Source organism: Canis lupus, chromosome 1 (assembly GCF_003254725.2).
Source record: "Canis lupus dingo isolate Sandy chromosome 1, ASM325472v2, whole genome shotgun sequence".
Lineage (NCBI taxonomy): Eukaryota > Metazoa > Chordata > Mammalia > Carnivora > Canidae > Canis > Canis lupus.
In genome coordinates this window covers 39792692-39810695 of record NC_064243.1, presented here as the reverse complement: position 1 = coordinate 39810695, position 18004 = coordinate 39792692, and the positions used below count along the sequence as shown (strand labels likewise).

Below are 18004 nucleotides of genomic sequence, written 5' to 3'. Positions count from 1 at the left end.
CCCAGGATGGGTCTGTGTGACCCCAATAGGCTCCCTCCAACACAGAGACTATGATTTCCACTTCCTCACCACAGGCTCTCAGTTACTCAGCAAGTTTTTGTCAATTTAGGCCACAAACAGGTGAGAAATGTACTTTTGCTCTGGTGCTGGTGGAAAGATGTGTAACTCAGCCCTCTGGTTTTGTTCTTAACTCTGCACTATGGAAACAGCTACTGGGGTCAAAGTTAACACCACCATGGAGCTGAGGGTCCCCAAACAGGGTGCAGAAAGATCAGATGGTCGCTGCCAAGATGGCCTGATTCTGTTGTGCTGTGATGGCAAGAACCCAGACTTGACATCAGGTGACCTGTAAACGGTCACACTTGTGCCCACATCTTTTATGGAATCTAAGATCCTCTCTGAAAACACCACTCCCTTATATAGGAAAACACTTCGTGACCCTCTAAGAGACTCCCAAACACATTTAAACGACACTAGTGCTGGTCAGGCTAGCCTAGGAAGGGTTATTTCTGCTCTAGGCTCTAAAACCTAATGCTAAATACCAACCAAGAAAAACAAGGTTAGAAAGTCATTTGAGAAGATGTTGTCAGGATCTGGGTCATCTGGGACAATTAGCTTTTCACCGGCAGAAACTTCCTCCCTGGGGAGTGTGCCACAGAAATGCCACGGGAGCACCACACGGAAGGAGGAGAGGGAGAGCTCCCCAGCTTCCAGGGGTGGGCCCAGGGCAGGGGAGGGACCGCTTCTTGAGGACACCAGAGGACTTACCAGGTAGCGCTCCTCCTGCCTCATGCTGGGGGTGCGGATCATGTGATTCTGTTCCCCTCTCCAGTCTCCAAATCGGCGGAAAAAATAGTTAGATAAAAACCGGTTGACGGGGTCTCTAATGATGTTGATGTAGACAGGCTGGTCTCCTCCAAACCTAGCACACGCACACAAACACAGAGCTGGTTACAACCCATCAGTCCTGGAGGAGAATAAAGCCCCCTTCAGACACTGTTTCCCCTCTAGTTCTTAAATTAGCATTATAGGACCCCATCCCCTAAGGGACCAGTGAACCGCGTAAACTGCAAGCGGTGTTTCCTGACCGGCCTTTTACTTTGTGCAGGAAATGCCTGTGCAGGTACCTGCTGGGAGTCTGGTAGCACTGCTGGCCGAGCGGCACTATGCAAAAGACTGGATTTGTCAGCAGCGAGCTATAGATGTTGTCGTGTTTTCTCACTAGGCTGTGAGTTCCTGGGGGCGGGAGCATGCTGTGCTGGGTTTTGTATTCCCAGGGTCTGGCACAGACACACTGGCAGGTGGTCGGCCCTCCCAGAATGTTTGATAAATTCTGATTCCCTCGCTGGGTGACACGGTGCCTAGTCTCTGTTCTGATTCAAACAGTCTCAGATAAGGTGCTCTACAGGAAGTGGGTAATATTAGCCAAGGTTTATTAAAGACACACAGCATTTATTAAATCACTTTGTTGCCAACGCCTTTCGTGGCCAACTCATAGAAGCCTCACAACATCTCCACGGAGCAGAAACCATAATCACCCCCATTTACATGTGGGGCAGGGAGAGTGTGAGTCATTTGTGGCTGAGCCAGGAAACGAACCCAGGCAGTCTGGCTCCAGAATTCTGTGCTCTGAACCATAGAGAGAAGATTCGAGAATTGAGAGAAGTAGTAAGGTAAGGGACATTATGAACACAACAAGAATCAGTAAAATTATCCTCAAGTGATGGCTCTTTGGTTTTAGATAAAAATAAAACAAATACCTAGGTGTTCCATTTTAATGCCTTCCATAAAGGGCTTGGACAGATGTTCTGAATGCTAGACTGGGGGCAAGGCCGGCCCAAGGCAGAATGATGAGATTGGCTGAATTGTTCTTAAGGACTCCTCCCCCTTCTCTTCAACCCGCCTGGAAGCAGTGACCCTGAGAGGCCTGGGGGAACACTCCAGGCTCTGGACAGCGGTCTCACTCTGGGGACCTCCTGAGGGACCCACAGCTCCTTTTACCCGATGACCCCATGACCTTCTGATGAGAATGCCTCCACATTCTATCAGGGGTCAGAGGGAGCTCAGAGAAAACAGACATGACCCTGTCCAATCTCTCTTCAGCTGGCTGACTCTGTCACCTTTCGAAACCCAGCCCAGAATCAATCATATCCCTCAGCAATTCAGCACTATGCCGTGTCCCAGTCCCTCTCCCCAGCACTATGTGCACTGCCTCCCCCATCAGACTGTGGCCTCCTAGAGTGGGGAACGATGTCACTTAGCACAGTGCGTGGCACACAATAGGTGCTCAACCACTGAAGACAGGAATGCCTGGGTGTATGCTTCTAGGTTGGCAAGTTTCTGCTGCTACCACAGGGCTCTGCTGTAGAGGAAAGTAGACCTAACAAGCCACCAACCAATCCTTTTTTGTGTATTAATTCACACAGTATTGTCCTCAGTTTATCTACATTTTGAAAGAGAACCTTCAGAGAGAAGAATCCAAAGGTACAAAAAGGAATGACTCTCCAGGGGTGGAATTTCAGGCACAGGGATGCACGAATGACATTCTGGACTACTCCACCTTGGAAAACATGCTGCTTGTAAGGTTAGCCTGCCAATCTGAACCTTGTCAATTCCCGGATGTATGCAGGTGACATTCACACAGCTGGATGAGCATGGGAACTAACTAGTCTCATAAGTCACCTGGGCCAAACCAGCTAGCCACTACCACGCTGGCTGTATCTTCTTCTTTGTAATGGAGTTTCATATCTATAATAAGCAACAACTAAAGTAATAAAGCTAAGGATCAAGGAAGACAAAGCATGCAGAACAGATGTGAATGCAATTAAATCCTCAGCAACTGCATCATGCTTCAAAAAACCTCAACTCCACTTGTATCTTCATGGGAAGAATGACTATCACTGCTAATTAGTGGAACTGCCCAATCATGTGAATCAGTGCACAGCTTCCCATGGTGAGATAGTTCCAGTATGGTCACAGCCAGCTTCCTCCGAAGGCTGTAGACCTGAGGACCCACAAGGCTTCTTAAGCATGGATGACCTGCTTCCAGTTGCACGCCGTAGTGCATTGCCGGATTTCCAGAATAATTTTCCCAAACAGAAGTTTTAGATGGCTTAGAAATTTACTGTTAAGTATCAGATAATGTAACAGGCACTCTCTCGAAATTTTTAACTGTAGAGAGACGTCTCATATATCTCTCCCCACTTCCAGAAATCGACAGTAATGATGGTTTCAGGCTCCCGGCCCCAGTCCTTTTTCTAGGACACAGAGCTCCCTAGAGTGTCTCTAGGACACTCCCAAACTACCAAAATTAGGGTGCCATGTCAGTTATGCAAAAGAGGCCAGAATATCACCCATGTGTCCCAGAGAAACAAATGCCCCCCCTCATCCCACCCTCTCTCAGGGTCCATTTCTCCTCCTTTCACAATGTTTAGTTCTAGTCACTTTAGGAGGTCTCTTCATCCCCTGAACCTGCGGCTGCTGCTTGTATGTTAGAGAGAGAATGCTTTGCTCTCCCACCCAAACTCGCACAGCACGACACTCTACCTTATGTTTTCAGCTCTAAAGAGAACATTTCCAGAGGCTTCAGATGAAATCCATCCTATTAGCTAACCTGATAGTTGAGGAGTCTCTGGTACCCCCAGCCAAAACTCCTAAATCTTCCTTTATGCGCATTTCTTTTCTTTGACCCGCTCAACATAAAGAATTGTCTTCTCTTTATGTTTTTATTTTTTAAAAAACTTTTAGCCTTTTCAGCTTCAATTTTAAATCCCTTAAATTCTTTTGTGTGTGTTTCTTCTTGAAAATTTTATTAGCAGTTATCTTTAGACTTATTTCCTTTTATTTTTTAGTCTGTACTTCTAATTTGGTCTTTATTCAACTCTAAATAATGGTGGACAAGTTCTGTGCCGTGCATACACACTAAAGCAGAGGAGTCAGGCCATATTTTGTTTTTCCCTCAACACACATTCTTTTGACCCTTGCTCACCACCACAGCGACTACATATTTGAAGCTCTCTTTTAAGTCATCCCAAAGTAGCAGGTATTTCCAATTTCTTTGACTTTTTTTCATGTCACGTTTACCTACTCTTTGATCACCCCTATGGGTCTCGTTCCGACCCTCTGCAAATTTATCATATTCTTTTTATTTTCGTTTTTTGAAGAGAAGATGAAGATCCAAAGTAGGATGTAATTCTCTTGGAATCATAACTACATGGTTCTAATTTTTTCTCATGCATTCCTAAACATCTCATTCTGAGGATTTTCTTCCATATCTGCCCCCCATTACTACTTAATCAATTAACCCACAACATGAGCTGTTTCTCCGATAGCTATGCAAAAAGCACATGGGTAAGAATTTTTGGTATACTTTCATCAAATTGCTGATGATACATTCCCTAGAATATTACTGCATAAACAATAAGACTTATGACCAAAATTATTCTAGGGAATTAAGATTATTTTGTCCTCCCTGTTTTCTAGGGCTGAGAATACTTTTTGAAAGTATGTCTTTTTAAAAATTATAGTAAAACATGCAGCACATAAAATTTTTAAGTGTACACTTCAGTGGTAGTAAGTACATTCACACTGTTGTGCAACCATCACCACCACCACCATCCATCCCCAGAACTTTCTCATCATCCCAAACCCAAGCTCTGTGGGTTTCTTATCATCCCAATCCCTTCCTCTTGGCAACTGCCTCCTGGCAATTTCCACTCTACTGAAAGCATTATCTTCTTTTGCCTCTGACCTAAAAGTAAAGGTTATCCTTGTGTTGTTACCTACATTAAAAGATGACAAGTACCCCAGGGTGAGAGGCCCAGCTTTGATCCTTGTCTGTAAGGGAGGAGACACTCCAAAGTAAGAGAAAAGCCATCAGGGAAAAGGATGTGCTTCTTTGGGAGACAGGGTGAGGAGCTGCCTGGGGAGGAAGAAGAGAGGCCAAGGAAGGGATGCTTATTGCCTGGTCCTTTGCCAGAATGGGGTGGAAGCGTCACCCTCTATCATCACAACCGGAGACAGTGGGACTTGGGTTCTTGGTGCCCTGGTTAGGACCTCACTTCACAAAAACACAAGCAGAAGAGACTGAACTGACTCTGTTCTGTGGCATGTCCTGAAAGAAGAGAGGTGGAAGCATATGCTGAGTGGAAAGTGGAGACAAATGGGGTGAAAGGAGGGGCAGCAGGGAATTAGGGCTCCCACTTGGAGACAAGATGACTCTACCAGGGGAAAGGCTGCTGGTCATGCACTGTGAGGTAGGTTCAGGGAAAGTCAGATGATACTCATCTTCAACAGGCCAGCAAAGCAGGTAGGTGGGCTCATGGGAGAAATAGGCCAGTAGCAGCAGCCACATGGGAGAAAGAGGAAAGTGAGGGAGAGAAAGCCATTTCCCCAAGATTGGCCCAGCAGCGTTTACACAGAATAAAATCCAACTTTTGGGCTACATTTAAGGCGGGAAAGAAAGTATCCACCAACTGCTGATAGCAATTTTTCTCTTGATGCCTTCTTCAAAGATGGAGACTTCTGGCACCATTACAAATGATTTGCAAGGCATGGAACGAAAGCGGATGGCTTCTCTAATGAGAATGTAAAGTCAACATTTAGAAAGAAGTTGTGGGAACCTGACCGAATTACATCATCAGCTCAGATCTGATTTGTTTTGTTAAACCGTGCCATCAGAGGGCAGCCTCTGTTCACACCAGTCATGAAGGCTTCATATTAAGGGAAGAGAGCAAGTGTCCAAAATGCTTCCCCTTACATATCATGCCCTGCCTGCTTCTCCAGTGATTGATTTATTTTTAAGTGTTTTGCTTTTGCGAATTTGTGTTGGCATTGGAGCCACCATGTGAGATAAATGAGGAAAAGCAGCAGAAGGGAGGGAGAGTGAGGGAGTCATGTATGAGAAACATAGCATGCCATGGAAAGAGGGCTCTGAGACGGTAGTTTGAAATAATTGAGCACACTGATATGTGCTGTAATTTGCCTGGAGTACTGTGACCTCGCAGTGCTCCCAACCAGACCTTCCCAGGGTCTTCCCTGTAAGATGTCAGTGGGGCTTGAGGGGGACTCTAGGCTGGAAAGCTACTGCCTCCTCTCCCCTCCCCACCCCAAAACACTTAGCCAACAAACAAAGAGCAGGGATGAAGGGAAGATAAATTGAACTGTCACAGTCTTTGCAGTGGGTGGATCTGAGACTCCCTTAAAGAGATTTCGATGATGCAGAGAGGCTGAACTTTTTCAAAAATTGTAATTATCTCAGTTAGCTCTGGGAACGAACACATGAAACCAGAGTACACAGATATTAAAAATCCTCCTAAAACATCACAACAGAGAGTAGCATCTTTTAGGTTAAGGTCATTCGGACTCAATTCTCCAGGTAGCCCAGTTGGAAAATATTTGTCCAGCTCAAAGCTTTAAGCAGGTCAAAAACCATGTAAAAGAGCAGTATTGTGGACATCCTCACAAATCCCAACTGGCCTGAAATTTCTGCTGGGTTCAGAGTTGTTTATCTCCCCTAGCACAAAGCCTTTTCCAAAACAATGACAAAAATACCAGTTTGGTCTCATCTCTCTTGCTTCCTATGTTTGAATTAATAAAACTGGATATGGTGAAATGGTCCTTGTAGGTCTAAAATTAGGGAAAAGAAGAACAGAGCAAGATGCCTAGATGATGCATAAGTAAAGCAAGTCAGCCTTCGAATCACCAAAAGCTCACAGGATAGCATTTTGCATCACTCAGAGTGTCTACATTTCTAGATAAAAATGCTGTACTTAATGGAAGAAAAGAAATAATGGGAAATTTGTTTTAGTATAATACCATACGCTTCAGAAGTTCAGAACATTTATGTGTGCAACCTATAAAGAGAGAGGTGAGACTTCCATTCTTATATTCCGCTCACCAGCAAGTGTCTTGCTGCATGTTAAGAATGTATGAATATTAGAAATCAAATATCAACAAAAAATATTAAGTTACAGTATCAATTCTTCTCTTAAAAACCTCATTATCTTGAACCAAGCCAACTGTATGGCTGTCAGCAATGATCAGGTTAGGTTTCTTCAGAGTAGTTTATTATGTCTTTGCCTTACAATTCAAAATATAGAATTCATTTTTAAAAGCATGGGAAAGCCCTCTTAACATGTTCCAACCTAATGGTTTTTCTGTGATCATATGCTGAGGGCTTTCTTTGTATACGCAGTTTGCCATTTACATCTAAGACATTTCCTGGTGTTTTAACTTACCATGTTCAATGGATTTAACACAATCTCACAAAGTATTAAGGCTCAGTGTGTCATTCCATTCATGCTCATGGATGTCTCATACCTGAAGCCCCAGCCTTGTGCATGTAGGATGGCAGGAGAGGATGAGATTGCTCCTGCAGGTAGCATGAGCTTTGTAAAGGACCAGAGCTGCTCAGGCCAGTGTCTCCTTTTTCCTGCTTAAAACTCTTGACTGCCATCCTTTTTTTTTTACTATGCCCACCCCTGGGCTCCCACCTACGAATTCCTTTCAGTCCTTCTCATTGACTGGCTTTAGCTCATGCTTGTCCCTGTGCAATGAGCACCCTTCCCTTTTGTGTAAACTGGTCTGTCCCTCATATTCCAGCAGCAATGGCTTCTGTTCTGGAATGTCCTTCCACACTTCCTCCTCCAGGGAGGGCACGTCCCACGTCCCATCTCCCCTGGAGGGGACTCCGAGACCCTTGCTCCTAAAGTCCTTCACACTTTGTTGCCATGCTTCCTTAATGGAAGAAAAATACACTTCCCCAAAAGCAAGGAAAATATTTCTAGTTCGCTGTGGAAGGTCCCCATCCTGGAGCGGCGTACAGAAGATAGAGGGTTCTCAGTACAAAAAAATGTGTTCATTGAACAAAATGGAATGGATGAAGGAGAAATGAGCATGAGCTGAACCCTGCCCTCAAGGTTATAGAGACACTGCCAGGCTATCCAGGGACAGGAACTCAACTGGAGGCTCAGAGTGAGACTTCTATAGAGATGCTCTTGAATGCCACTCTGTAATATCGTGCCAGTTGTATTTAGGAAGCAGCAGCAGAGCACTTCAGAGACCTCTGCAACTAAAAACTACAAAGGAAATATTTTTTCTAAGGCTAAGCAGTTGTCAAAGACATTGTGTATCATTCCTAATACACAATCAAATAGACACACAGCCTGGATGGAAAAACAAAATAATCAAAAGTGATGCAGTAATTGCAGCTGAAAATAAACAGGAAAGTATGAGAAAAAACGTTACTGGGATATATCAGAGGAAAGATTACTTATAACAATCTCCTTCATAAGGAATATAGGAATATATGTTTCAATTTTGCTCAAGGATAAATTGCTGTTATTTATTAAGAATGATTGGTTTTGGTACACATTTTTTTTAAGTGTGCATAATAGTCAATATATGTCTGGACTTGTTTCAAATAAAATGACTTCCGCTTAAAAAATAAATTCCACTTTGCATATATGTAATATTCTTCTCTGAAGGGAAGTTGAAGGGCTTTCCTTCATTCACATGTTTGGAGCATCCCTACAAGGTAGGAGTGGGCAGGACTTGTTCCTATCTTATAGATGGGAAAATAGAGACCTCCCATCCTCACCCAAAGATGAAATTGCTAGCCAGAGTCATGGTCAGTGGGAAGGTCTCATACCTAGAGGTCCTGGCAGCCAGGCCAATACTGTTTTCTGCAGATGTGGTGTCTTCTCAAAGGTACTTATCAATTCTTTCTCATGATGAAATTGATCAAAATTGAACAATTCTCAGACATGTATTCAATAGTGGAGGCCATGATAAAGTATGGTTACCATGCTGTGCTCAGCTCTGCTGACTCAATTAAGGTACTAACTTTGGCTTCTCATTAGAGATTCATACTGTCTTGAGTCAATTATTAAAATTCGTTACATTGCAATTTGTTTTGATTGTAAGAATTTGACCCATGAAGCAAGAAGAGTCAAATCATGAGGTTAGAGGATGTCAGGGGTGATGCAGAAGGAAACTCATGAGAAAAGCAAGGGTCAGGGGGGCCATGCTTTGCTCTCTGCAAGTTATAAGACAATGCCTGAAATAGTTAACAAGATAACTTTGTTATCTAGTTATGTCTAATTATATGTTCTTGGCCGACTGGAAGTGAGAGGCAGGGTGCATACCCCAGACAATCCAGTCACAAGCCACTCCCCAAATGTGGTTGGAAAAGCACTTGGCTACTGAGTCACTGAGGTTGATCTGCAGGTGTTCTCTACACTTACTCACCGTCCAAGGGAACTCTGGTTAGCAGGTAGGTGGGGAAATCTCAGGGGGAACTTGCTTTTTTTTTTTTTTTTTTTTTAAGATTTTATTTATTTACTCATAGAGACAGAGAGAGAGAGGAAGAGACACAGGCAGAGGGAGAAGCAGGCTCCATGCAGAGAGCCTGTCGTGGGAGTCGATCCAGGGTCTCCAGGATCACACCCTGGGCTGCAGGCGGCGCTAAACCGCTGCGCCACCGGGGCTACCCGGGAACTTGCTTTTAAAGATAAGGTGGCACCTTCTCTTTGCTGCTCCATAACTTGCTCTGCAGAATCTCGCTTTATACTTGATTTGCACAGGGCTTGGTGCACAGCAGGGAAGTCCTTTGAAGGCTAAAACCTCCTCCCAGTCCCTAGACTGTTAGGCATCCTGTGGCAGGGCAACTGAGCCAACTCTGAGCAGCTCAGATGTGAACTGCTGGAGCAGCTAACACTCAGGGGAGCCCTGTCTTTCTCTGAGTGTCAGCCTCTCTGGGCGTCTGGCCCTGGGTGGGGGGTGGGGGTGGAGGATGGAGGGGGGCTGGGCATTAGGCCAGCTTCAGCTAGCAGGACCTCTGTTGCTCTCTTGCAGACTTGTGAGGTCCTGTTATCCCCAGGGGAACTGTAGCAGTAAGGCAGGTGCCTGTCAGTTGGAGGAGGAGGGAGGCCCAGGGGTCCCGGGCTGTTCAGCATATCTGCTGCTAGACCCAGGGCTCTGGCAGCCCATACCAACCATGAACACAGACGTGGGCCAGCCTGAAGAGAGCAGGAATCTGAGATCTGCTGATTTATAGTAAAGCACAGTGACAAGGGGAGTCAGGCTAAAGGAGGAAAAGAATGCCCAGAACTGGAAGTCAGCAACTTAGCAGATCAAGAGTCTAAAAACCTAAATTTGAAGATTTACATTATGATCAGAAGGTCCCTGAAGAAAAAAACAGAGTTCTAAAATACCCACCCCCCCATCAGCGTCAAACGTGCATGATTTAGAATTATCAAATAGGGTGTTAAAAAGTTAGGCAGAGAGGCCAGTGCTCACGTTTTGGATCCTGTAAGACACATGACTCCACTACTCAGCTATTCCCAGAGTACTGTGTGGGTTCCAATTGTATAAAAATGTGCAATGAAATATTTCTGTTCACATACCCATCTCTTGCCTCTTAGTTTATTTGTTTCAATACCTACCCGATTTTTTCTTTAAAATGGAACTGTCAGGTCAAATGGCTTTGCATTAACATTATTTCAAGTTTTCAAGAGATTTAAGATTAGTATTTTAGAGAGAAATGAAGCTTCTGTCCAAATATTTCAAATTTGGATCCCTCCACGGCAATAATAAATGGATTAAAGAGTCTTTTCAGGGGCAATTACACCACCTTGAAAAGGAAAGTAGATTCTAAAATAATTGTTCATTAGAAGGAGTTTAAGTACTAAAAAGAAATGAAAGAACCATTAAGCTGGAAAATATCTTACCTTGAGAAGTTGAGGAAATGAACATGTCGAGTGAATAAATAGGGCTGTTCGGCAGTACTTATATTTTTAATCAGTTCCATCTATTAAAAAAAGTACAAAATTAGCATATATAGGATCTAATTTACCAAACTATATTAAGCTAAAGGTTATGTTCCCTACTCCTTTATCCTCGCTATTACCTCTTGGACCAGGGCCAAACAGCTGTGTTTTGTGCAGCATCTATGAACTTTACATTAGACTTCTTGTTGAAGAAGCCTAAAACTGCTACCCAAATTATAGTCCCATATTTAATTTAGGTGATTGCTACCATGAAAACAATGTGACAGGTTAAGTCATTTTAACTGGAGAATTCAGTGTGTGGCCGTACTGAAACGCAAGTTCAAAAAAAATGTCTTTATTCCCTTCCTTTAAAAGTCAAACCAAGACAAGAGATTAAACATTATTTTGCATTTCTATCATGATATTACTGAGATCTACAGAAATATTGGAAACCAGTTCTGCAGAATTTAACAGTAGGAATCAAATGAGGCAACACCTCATGATTTTCCTCTTTGATTACAAAAGTTTACAAAGCAAATATTTTACAGGGACACAAATACCCAAAACTTCTTGGGGTTCTGGTGGGTGGTCACCTGAAGTATTTATTTGCAGTGATCGGCAAGGCAAAGAGGAGTTTATATGAGAATAAACTAACGTTTATGGTCTTCTGGAACATGTCATGATACAGAAAATGTTTAGTAAAATCTGTTAGAAATTCCAAGCATTCTTACGACTCCCTGACTTCCTGAATTCCATTTTCCTTTGAGTTTCTAATTGGCCCTGTCAATACTGACACACAGTGGAACTTTTTAAGAGTGCCCTGAAAATTGCCACTTGGGATGTGCATCAGCAGTACAGCATCTTTTAGGTACTAGTCCATCGAAAAAGCTGAAACAAAGGTGATCGTTTATGTGTTAGCCTTAGTAGCAGCAACAATAAAACCAGAGTCTGGAAATCCCAGTTTGTGTCAAGCAGGACAGAAAACCCAGCTTTGCCTTGGTCCCTCATGTCCAGCACGGGGCTAACACATACAGAAATGCTCAATAAATGTTTATTGAATGCATTAGCTCCAACTAGTACCTGCATTACAGACTGTTACACTAGGACCTCGGGTCTAAAACCTTTAGACATTCACGCTCACAATGATTGTTTAAAGAAATGAAATTGAATTTTACAAGTAAACGACTTTCAGTTCATAACCTGTGCTCTGTTCATCAGTGGCAGGCGTGGGTAAGTAATGGGCTGTCTGTCCTCCAGCTGGAGCGTAAAAGGAAATTGAATCCTGCCTCTTTATCTGTTGTTTATCCTCTATGTACCCCCGGCAATCCCCCTGCATGTCCCAGACCTTGTTTTTGGTAATAGAACTTCCTGCTTGGTCACAATGTAGATTTTCATTTTTGATGGACCTAGCAAACAGAATTACAGATTTGGAAGCACAGCCAAAGACATCTGAGCATATCTGCCCTAGACACATAACTCTTCACTGTGTGTATATTTGACAGAAAGACCACATCATGCTTAGATCTCTGGATTATTTTTATTCAACTATTTCTCTGCAAGGATAAGAGTAAGATGAGAAAGCCCCCTGGTATTGTACAGGAAGACTGGAAGAACGGGTCAGAAGAAAAACTGTTTCTCTCACATATTCAACATTATATTACATTCTCTAAATACATGTCAATGTGTTAAATTGAACGGGAGAACAGTAGTGGTTAGATTTGGAGATAGTGCCATAATAGTCATAAAGCTGTCTGTTTCATGGGGAGAAATGGATTAACAGTGACAGTGCATAACTCTCTCTAGATGTACCTTTAAACATAGAAGGAAATTACTAATGCTCATGTTTATTGCATTAGTACAGTGAAGTCGGAGAGTACATCCAGCTCTAGCACCGCTAGCACAGGCTTAAGGCATCACAGTCAAGATGTCCTTTGACTGTCTTCACAAATACTAAGACTTTACCCAGGTCTCATGGCAGGCAGTGGTCTCCCGTGCCCCTACTTCCCTTCCCCAGGGTTCCCTCCTGTTCCTCCCACTCTGCCAGCAGCCTGTCACTTCTCTTGCCTGAGTCTTATCCACATGGGTGGCATGATGAATGATGATGGCACTACCTAAAATCATCCCAGAAACCACCTGTCCTCTTCCTTGGCTCATGCAGGATCACTGCTCGCCTTTATTGTGATTCCACCACCTACATTCATTCACCATTCATTCATTCATTCAGCATTTAGTGAGCGCTTACCAGGCCCTGGAGATCAAAACATAAATAAGGTAAAGACACAGAAAGATAAGACAGTGGAGTGTGTCCTAATGGTGTCCCCAAGTCCACAATGGCCCAAACCACACTCTTGGTCCTTGTCCATCCCTGGTCCTTATACAGCTATCCCACCTCTGGAGAGTGTGGTCCTGGTTAATGATCTTATCCATATTTTTACATTTGATCTGGGTCTTTCCTGACTTTTGTACTTAATCACTTGCTAAGTCACGTTGATTCTACCTTCACTATCACCCTTAACTGGCATTCACGACGTCCTGTGGCCAGCCAAACCAGACCTCTCTTTGTTTCTTCCTCACGCTGTGTCCAAGCTCAGCCTAACCTTCTCCTTCTGGAATGTTCTTCCTCTTTTGTCTGCATGTCCAAACTCTAACCACCTTTTCATCTCACTAAAATGCCTGCCTCTTTCCAAGTAGCTTTCCTGGATCTCCTTTCATTCAACATCCATTGACTTCCATCTCTGTGTCAGGCTTGGTGTCGTGACTATAGAGATAAAAGATTTGACTCTTGCTCTCAGGAAGCTTAAGGTCTTATGGGTGAGGTGGACTGGCAGGCAAGTCTCATTATGCAATAACCACCATGGGGTAGGATGCACAGAGGTGAGGCATCTATCTCTGCCTGCAGACAGAGAGGTAATATTTCCCCAAGGAGGCATTCCTGAGTGGTTTGCAAGGATCTGCAGGAATTACCAAGTGAAGAAAGGGACCCGCAGCATTGCAGGCAGAGTATACAGGAGATACAAAGGACAAAACCCAAAATGACCTGGATATTAAAACTGCCAGGAGTTTTGTGTGCTGGAGGTCAGTTGTGGGATCTGCCAGAAAACAGATTTGACAAGAGAAGAAGGTAGGAGCTGGGTAATTGGGGCCTTGGAGGTCATGTGAGGAATTTTAACATTATGCTATGGGCAATTTGCAGTCAGAAAGGGCTCCCCCAACCCCAGTGATCTGAGATCAGGATGGAGAATGTGAAGAAAAAGGGAAGAATTAGACAGACAGTTTAGCTAGAAAGATGGGGCAATAATCCCCTAGGATATGATAAGGTCATGAAGTAGCAACTTATTAGAAATGCATATTCTCAGGCCTCACCCCAACCAACCCCATTAGAAGAAACTTTAGGGGTGGAGCTTGTCAATCTGCGTTTTAACAAGACCTCCAGAGGATTCTAAGGTACTGAGGTTTGAGGACCACGGAAGGAAGTCACTGGAAGTGAAGACAGATGGAAAGGTTTAGGGACGATAAGAGGGAGGATCTTCTCAGCCTTGTGGCCAGGTGGTGACAGAAGGGGAGTGGTCAAGAGAGCTTTCCAGAGCCCTGGTGACATCTGAACACAGGTTGGTCCTCATTCATGGGGATGGGAAATGCTGTGCAGGTAACAAGTCTGGCTGCAGAAGTGAGGCCAAATAGATTGGTTTTGACTGTCTTTGGCTAGAAATCCTGTTGTTTTCTTTGATCTCCCACAGTGCTTTGAGGATCTTCTAGGGTGTACACTTTTTATGTTATGTCATAGGTGAGTTTGTGTGCTAGCTTTGAAGCAGATTGTAAGCTCCTGGAGGGTGGAGGCCGGGATGCTTCCAGAAAGCCTAGCACAGAACCCTTGCCCCATAATTCTTTATGGCATGAAGACAACCTCTTCAGAAAAGTGTTTTTGGAGTCAAGAAATTTCACTGAAGACAGAATTATCTCTCAGGCAACAAGGTGAGCCTTTCTGGGACAGATTTGTGCATTCATCACCTTGGTATTATAACATCTGAGAGGTAGCAATGCTCAATGATCATTTCCTGAGTGGTTTCTGGGCTATACACCATACCCAGAAGCCCCTTCTTCACATGCTGTCATTCATTCTCAAATACTCTGTAAGTTAAGTATTATTATCTACACTTTACAGATTAAGAAACTGAGGCACAGAAAGACTACGTACATAGCTTAAGTTCTCCCTGGTAGAAAAAGGTAGAGTCTAGATTCAAACTCAAGTTGGTCTGACTCCAAAAATCCTGCTCTTTATCGTTGAGCTGCAATTGCCTCACCATTCCTGGTGCTTTCTGATCTATACATAACCTCTTAAAATGGGAGGAAGAGGCCAGTTAGCACAATAACTCCAGAGACTAAAGAGGGTTTATAGGGATATAAATTTTCTACCTTTCATGTGATGTGCTGGAAAACTGAAAGAAAGTGGTAGCAGGTGGAAAAGCATTAAAAATAATAAAATACGAAAGCACTAAAATATCAGAGAAAATATTTTTTTTAAAGTTCAAGGTGGGAAAACAGCATATTTTAACAAGAACAGGAATGAGTTTAAAATACTGGAGGAAAAAAAGTGCTATGAAATGGAATGTATCTAAAGGAAGATGTTAAAGTCACAGTGCATCTGAGAATGAAAGAGAATTGAGGTTTTAAAAAAAGGTAAAAATCAAACAGAATTTATAATGCAGAGGATCTGTGAAGAAGGGACTTTTAATCTTTTAATACATCAAAGGAAAATAAGGAGTAGCTCAGAGGAGAACTCTGTGGCCCTTTAACCTCAGAAACCGAGAGGATGGCAATAGACTCAGGTTACCTTTCCCTCTTCCTCTTGTCTGGGGAAGCCCTTCTAGAACCAGGCAGGATGGCCTTCCTACCTTCAACTCAGGGCAACACATGCCTACAATGAAGACTAAGTCCATCACGGGTAGCAATGACACGAATAAGGTGAAGAGGCTGGCTCTGAATAGCAGAGAAAATCAATCTTGTGACTACCATTGGTCAGGGAGGAGAAAACATTCTAATTTTTTGGGCCTTCTTGTTTTCTCCTCCTTTTACCTTTTCTTTCTATTGAGTTTCCATTTAGCAGACTCAGCTTTTTTCTACAAGAATCCAAGATAAGACCTTGTTTGCAGAGTTGGGTAAACTCATCTCTCCTGTGACCTGGCGATAGATTCTCTGCTAATCTTGTTGGTTTGGTTTCAATGTCTGGTTGGAGTAGCTCTGGTGCCTGTGGACAATGTCTCTACTACTATAAAATCAGGAAACTCTAGGGGTCATTCTGCGGAGACTTTTCCAGATAGGTCTCAAGCAAAGGAAACATTCCCAGGATAAATGTGCAGGCTCCCAAGGAGACACCACTCATTACTTCAGAGAAGGTTTGGGAGACTCTCAGATGAAAAAGGAACTTTGCTTGCTGAGTGGAGGGTTCACCTTAATAAAATGAAAACTTTCCAATAATTAGAGCCTTTTGTGTGATGATTCTTCATCAGAATTATGCATGAAGACATCTTTGGGCTTTTTTTCCCCCAAAGATACAAATACCAGAACTCTACCCTTAAGAATCTAACTCAGTACTTTGTAATAGGACCAGGAGACATGTGTCGTGAAAAAGCTCCCAAGGAAAAAAAAAAAAAAAAAAAAAACTCCCAAGATTTTGATGCCTATAATGATTAAGAACAACTTATTTAATGGCTTCCCACTGTCCACTGAATAAAGTTCCTCCTCGTCAGCCTAGCATTCAGAGTTCTCTAGGATTTGACCCCAGTTTCCTTGCAAGTCTTTTTTTTTTTCTTTTTTTCCTTGCAAGTCTTATTCTTCCCTATTCTTCTTGAACACCTGCTCCTTCCCATAAAATGGGATGGTAATATCTTCCTAATATTGTTGATGAAAGGATTAGAAATAAGATGCACAAACATCTAGTGTGCTGTCTGGTGTTCAACGTACAGAGTTATTAGTATGTCCTCCATAAATATTCACCAAAATGAATGAAGACACAATAGTGAGACCAGCTCCAGCAAGAAGCAAGTGAACCTTTGTTAGTAAATAGAGGCCAGATGCCCCTGCCATAGGGAAACCTGGCAGGAGCCCCCATGGCCTCTAAACCATCTTCAAATACAACATGGTTTCTGTAGGTGAGTTTTCCTTTTTTGGAGTTGTGATGCTATACAGGCTTAGAGCTTACAACTGGCGAGAGCAAGGCAAAGGAAAGTTTAAAATATGGTGAAGCAATTCTCTTTTTGACCAAGAGGTGAAAGCAGTCTCAAGCGGATGGGCACAGGATCTCTGTCTTTTCCATTCTTTGAATACTTTTCAAGGTTTTGATCATTTGAATAGCTTTTGAATAGAGTCAAAGCAGATGTGAAGTTTATAGTGAAAGAGTAGCCTTTCCTGGCATGATTGGCAGAAGGAAAAGAAGAGGCTAGTGCAGCATTTTCCAAGCTGGAAGTCTGAGTTTTGTCTGATGCACGTGACAGCCACAAACATTCATAAAGACTCCCCTGGCCAACTAAGATTGGGAACTCTAAGGAAAGGACAGTTCAATACACTATTAATTTTGTTTTTAACTGAAAGAATTCTCAGTCTTTAAAATGTGAACGATTGGTATAAATTTCCCAGAGGGGGGCCGAGGCAGCATTCCCTAAATTTATTTAACCATGATATTTTCTTTAAAAAATTTTTTTTCAGTGTCTCAGGGGACTAAGATTTTTAGGAACACACTTAGGGAAATGTTGATATGATAGTTTTGACAGGGTTCCTAGCCTGGTGTGACATTTCATTAAAAAAAAAAAAAAAAAAAACTACAGAGTTTTCTGGACTCTATCCCAGAATCTCCAGGAGAAGGGCCATTGTAACTTTATGTTTCATAAGGCTCTGCTGGAGATTCTGCTGTGCAGCCAGAATGGGAAAACAGTACATCAGGAGAATGGCTTTGGATTCAAGACGACCTAGGTTCAAGTCTAAGCAGCAGTCATTCTATTATATCTATTATATTACATTTGAAGTGACTTAATCTAGTTGTCTTAATTTTCCCATCCATAAAATAAAGAATTATACCCATTCACTGGTATAATTTTTGGTCCACAAGAATTAAATGAAGTAATGAAGCAAAATAATTTGCATGTAGTAGGTGCTGTTTCTAATTTGCAATTTTCAGTAGCTCTGACATAAATAAAAATAGTAAAATTATTTGCTCTCTTGTTCTCTTCGGCTCACATGCT

The 18004-nt window shown here is 42.8% G+C and overlaps 1 protein-coding gene across 2 annotated transcripts in view; it reads right to left on the bottom strand.

The window, feature by feature from the left end:
• The window catches only part of UST (uronyl 2-sulfotransferase), a 291863-nt gene that overhangs the window by 103631 nt on the left and 170228 nt on the right, over positions 1-18004 (bottom strand). For both annotated transcript variants that reach the window (XM_025422524.3, XM_025422523.3), the window contains exons 4-5: positions 10731-10810; positions 769-922 (exon numbers count right to left, since the gene is read on the bottom strand). In XM_025422524.3, coding sequence (XP_025278309.1) covers positions 769-922; positions 10731-10810 — 234 coding nt within the window. The remainder of the gene's footprint in view (positions 1-768; positions 923-10730; positions 10811-18004) is intronic.